The sequence below is a fragment of the Elephantulus edwardii genome, unplaced genomic scaffold, assembly GCF_000299155.1.
Source record: "Elephantulus edwardii isolate Elephantulus edwardi_28Jun2011 unplaced genomic scaffold, EleEdw1.0 scaffold00022, whole genome shotgun sequence".
NCBI lineage: Eukaryota > Metazoa > Chordata > Mammalia > Macroscelidea > Macroscelididae > Elephantulus > Elephantulus edwardii.
Genome location: NW_006399772.1, coordinates 18,349,950 through 18,354,949, shown reverse-complemented (window position 1 = coordinate 18,354,949; position 5,000 = coordinate 18,349,950). Strand labels below are relative to the sequence as shown.

Sequence of the window (5,000 nt, the reverse complement as noted above, 5' to 3'; positions counted from 1 at the left end):
ATAATTAGTACACTGTATTAATAAGCAATTTCACTTTATTCTGTGCATAATTTTACATTTAAGTAGCACTATAAAAAGATTGTCAAATTATTTCATCTTTCCAATAAAGAATCAGTCTTCCTATTTTCTCTATGTAGTTTAGTTCTGATATTCAATGACTGAGACATAACAGGAATAACTGCATGAATTTTATAGAAATGATACTATTTGTCCATGACTTAAAGGCCTATCCTTAAGTACATTAACAGCGAAAAAAATCACTAACCCTAAGTATCTATGGTAATATGGCCACAACATAACCAAGTGTAGAGACATTTACAAGGGCTTTTACATGTTTATTCTAAAATTATTACATACCTTCTTGAAGGAAAGTTATATTCTAGTGTCTTATGGAGATGTCTACATACCCACTGTAATAAATCACTCTTTGAAGTTACTCCATGAACACATAATACACGACTAAAGTTTCTAAGTCATATAAAGGACAAATCATTTTTTTCTATTTACTACTGTTTATGGCTTACATAAACAAACTGTATAGAATAAAGTAAACTTCAAACTCAAGTTACAAACACACCTTATAGACCTCATCATAAAATGTCTCTAGAGGACTATATAAAGTTTAATCATCTTTTTATTCTGATTTCTGTTTATTTAAGATCTGATCAGTGCATTGAAGGAAAAGAAACTTAATACTTAGCACATCTTTTCAGAATATACTTTCTAATAGTACTTGACTGAAAAGTTAATTTTTAATTGTTATTTTTAAATGCCTTAATAAATGCAGTCTGTTGGATTATCAAACAAAACAGATTCTGGCTTACTTAGAAGAGTCTAAAAGAATATCATAGCATTTCACCAGTGTAATTTTTCTTACAAATGCATAATGGAAGGGGGAAAAAGCTATTGTGAAGATTGCATTTATTGAAATTATCTGTAAAACAGACTAAACCAGGGGCTTTGGTGGGCATTTAATTCATATTATGGAAAAAAACAAAATAAAACTTGTCTTCCTAATAATAACTGTCTGAGAACATGGAAATCATTTAAAAATAACAGAAGACCTATTCAAATGTTATGTCTATGCCTTTAAGAAAATTATTTTTAAAACAATGCTGGTTAAGGCATTATCCCAGCATATATATTCTATAAAAGTTACTTCTTGAAATGTTGTTACTAATTATAGCAAAACTTTCATTAATCTTTTTTCTCTAATTGTGAATATCTGATTTAACTTTTGAGATTCATTCTCTCTCTTACTATGATTACCTAAAACATATAAATAATGTTATTTACTTTAAAACATTGTTTTCAATAAGTTATTGTATTTTAATTTTAAAATTGTGTGTATGTTTGTATTTGTGTGTTTTGTCTGGATGCAAGCTGGATTTTTAAAGAAATAACCCTTATTATAAAATAAGCATAATCTTTACAAATAGGTATGCTCATTCTGCCCTATAAAAGTATATGCTTTCAAAGCTGGCTGCCTTTTCTCACTGCTGCTACAGACCTGAGTTAGTAAAGAATATAGTGACCACACTTTGATTGGAAAGAAAATATCATTGACCAACAAAATCAGGAAAAATATATAAAAAATAATTAATTACTTGGGCATGTACCTATTGGAGGACAGCTGTCTGCCCTTCTAGATTTAAAAATAACAACTGCATTTTATGAGACATCAGGAGAAAGCAAAAAAGGTATTATAGTATCATCAACATATGAAATCTAAAATATTTGTAAATGGAATTTTCAAGAAAACCAACAGATTATCACAGTGCTTAGGCGATTCACAATCTCAGCAAATTCTAACTAATTAATAGCTAATATTTGCAACTATGGCAGGAAAGCGTCTGTGTGGTGAAAAGTCCTTGTGGTCCTTTATTCACCTTTGCTCAGACTTGGGAGAAATGCACTGTATAAGCAAGTATCAAGTAATGTGGCCCTCTGGTGGAAAATCAAGCAGCACGTTCAGCAGCACAGTGTTAGACAGGAAACTAGAACCTAGAAAATATTTGTTACAAAGCTTTCCAGAACCGTCAGAAAATCACCCTATGAACTTAATTAATACCCTCCCACGTGAAGGGCACTCTGGTACTGGTATGACGTAACTAACACGAAACCCCTATCTTTTCACTCACACTTCAATTGTGTTCCGAATAATGCTAAATACATTTTCAGCATCCTTTCTTTTAGTCTAATACAAAACATCCCAAAGCTCAGTTAGCTCTGAACACATCTCTCCTATTCAACAAAACAGGCGCGTTTGTTTCAAGAAGCAGTGGGGAAACACAACTTACCTGCTGTTGTTGCAGATGAAGCAGTTCTACTGTGCTTACTTCAGAGCTGGTGTCACCACTTGATCTTCCATCTCTGCTGCCAGCATCTAATTGGCTGCTTAGAGTGCTCATTCCATTTTGATTCATTGAACTGTTGCTTATTGTCTCTGTCGCAGATTCCTGCATCATGACTTAATACCTAAAAGTGATTAAGAAGTATCAATTAACACACGTTACACCTTCACACTTCCATTATCAAGATGTCCCTCTCTGCCAATTACAGAGACAGCATCTTCAGAAGGGGGGGGGGAGGAAGGGAGGGCTTGAATAGTCATTTACCAAGCAATACAAATTCAGCTTTCATACAGACACTAATCACTGAAATTATGATTTCTAGAAGAAATTTTTCTGAGAATACATTTAGCAGCCAAAGTAACCTACCATGCATAGAGCATGGTCAATAGCATTTATGAACGGCCACATTTTAAAGTCTACCTATAAAACCAGTTTAAATGAAGGCACGGTTACACACGCAGTTCTGTTTCCTATTATCTACCTTTGACAACCATGGATGACTATACAGCCTTATTTTAAATATCCACTATCTTGATTCTGTCAGAATTTTACAGCACATCTTATGCAAGGCTGTTGTTTAATGATGCACAGCTAATCATACAAAATTAAAATTTTGTAAGGGTGTTACAAATCATATGGTATCAACCAATGATAAATAGTACAATGGGCTCTTCTTTTTTGTGACTAAATAAAATTTTGCCTTGGAGGCATTTTAAGAAAAAGCTCCTGCTGCAAACACATCAGATATTGCCTATTTTTTTAATCAAACAGCTCATATTCATTTATTTTTCTGACATTTAAAACATTTAATACTGTCCTTCCTGGGAAGTAATTAAGCTTATGCATGAGCAGCAATCAAACTGTTCACTTGAAGATGACTTAAAACTCAATTTTAACATAGGCAAATAAATGAAAGATATAAAATTAATTTTCCAGGCATGTATTAGATATGAAAGCTGGAAATAAAATCTATCAAGAATATCACTAATGATTGTGCTAAAAACAGCATAAATTATGCATATTACCTTCTCTACAGTAATAAATGTTTTATCATTTTCACTGCATAAATATACTGTACTTTCAGGATAGCAATGAGATGTCCTGCCAAGATCAGTGGAAATCCTTGCAGTAAATAAGGAACCAATGTGTTCTTACAAATCAGAATTTCACAGTACATCGAGAATCTGTGGTTTAGAAATGCCAGTTTGGGCTCTTCTGAATTCTGTGCCCTCAACTACTAGATGCACTGGGCTGTTTTCCTTGTATGAGAAGAATTTCAGGAACAACTTGGCTAAGCTAAGATTTTTAAGAGTGATTTTAGATAGACTGTGTCTCTTGCCTTAAATTAAAGAGGGATGTTCAACATATATTACTCAATCTCTCCCTACCCAACAATGTGACTTCCCTATTTTAAATTTGGTTATATTTAAGACTTTATTTTTCAAAACCATTTATTATAAGGTGACTTTGGTGACCTTTTCTGTGCCCTAGAAATCTTCTTCTCAAGATGCCTTGCAAAAGGTGACAGTGCACATGAGCACACATACAGCAGACATACACTGAAACATTTCTTATAGAGCTTCTGAATAAAAGAGTTACAACTAAGCAGTTTGAACAGATATTTTCATCAAAGCTAGATTATTAAATTTATGACTCAAAAGTCAATTAGGAAAAAAATTACTGATTTATTAAAACCATCAAAAAGTAAAACACAAGCATAAATGGCCATAAAAGAGTCAATGGTTATCTATAGTAAACAACTTTTGAACCAAATGAGTTTGTAAACTAATAGCTTTTGTCAAACATCATATTGAACATTTATGAAGAAAAATCATACAAAACTGAAAACTGATACATAGTGATGGCCACTGTAACAAGAAAATAAAGCTAATACTTTCCTCAGATTAGCAGGTTAATAAGTATTCAAATTAGGCATAAATTTTACATGCACACTGTTTAAAACATTCAGAGAAAAGATCTGATTGCCATTAGTATTTATATGAAAATGGCAATTTGGGCTCTCTCCTAACTAGTCAGAAGACAGAGGTAAGTTCTACATACTGTGTTCAAATTTTACTTTCGATGGCACATCCAGAAGCATGTGTGTAGATGTATATTGTTATTTCATCACTCGAATTTTTCTGAAATATTTCTTATCTCTAGGTGGAGTCTGCTGTTCAAAATATGAGAATTATAGAACTGTATTTTTCAATTGTAGTAGACAGGTGCAGTATTAAACACTAACCTTCTGTAGTTAATGTCAGGAACAATTGGATGGATTTAAAAAAAGTCTGCATCTATTACAGTGTTATGATCAGTTATAAAATAATTAAGAGTAATCAACAAGCTGAGAGTCATGTGTCTAAATCTTTATTACAATTATGAAGACATATATAACTTCCAGTTCCTATTAACAGAAGGATTTTATTATCCCTGGTGGACTTTTTGACTTTATAAAGCCCTAGAGTATAAATTGTGATGTACATTTTAAGTTCAATCCTCTAAGAGTTAGTGAAATCATGCTCAAGAAAAACAGTGGCAGTGCAAGCACTTTTGTTCTACAAAAAATGAATATCTGACCTAAAATTTATAGTCAAAAAGAAGGGCAAGAATGTAATTAGGTGATTACAATGTGTAACTCACTTT

General features: G+C 32.3%; 1 protein-coding gene across 5 annotated transcripts in view; it reads right to left on the bottom strand.

Moving 5' to 3' along the window:
* Positions 1-2,468, bottom strand: part of FOXP2 (forkhead box P2) — a 347,008-nt gene extending 344,540 nt beyond the window's left edge. For all 5 annotated transcript variants that reach the window (XM_006882656.1, XM_006882657.1, XM_006882653.1 and 2 more), the window contains exon 1: positions 2,301-2,468. In XM_006882656.1, the coding sequence (XP_006882718.1) occupies positions 2,301-2,468 (168 nt within the window). The remainder of the gene's footprint in view (positions 1-2,300) is intronic.
* Between the last annotated feature and the right edge of the window lie 2,532 nt (positions 2,469-5,000).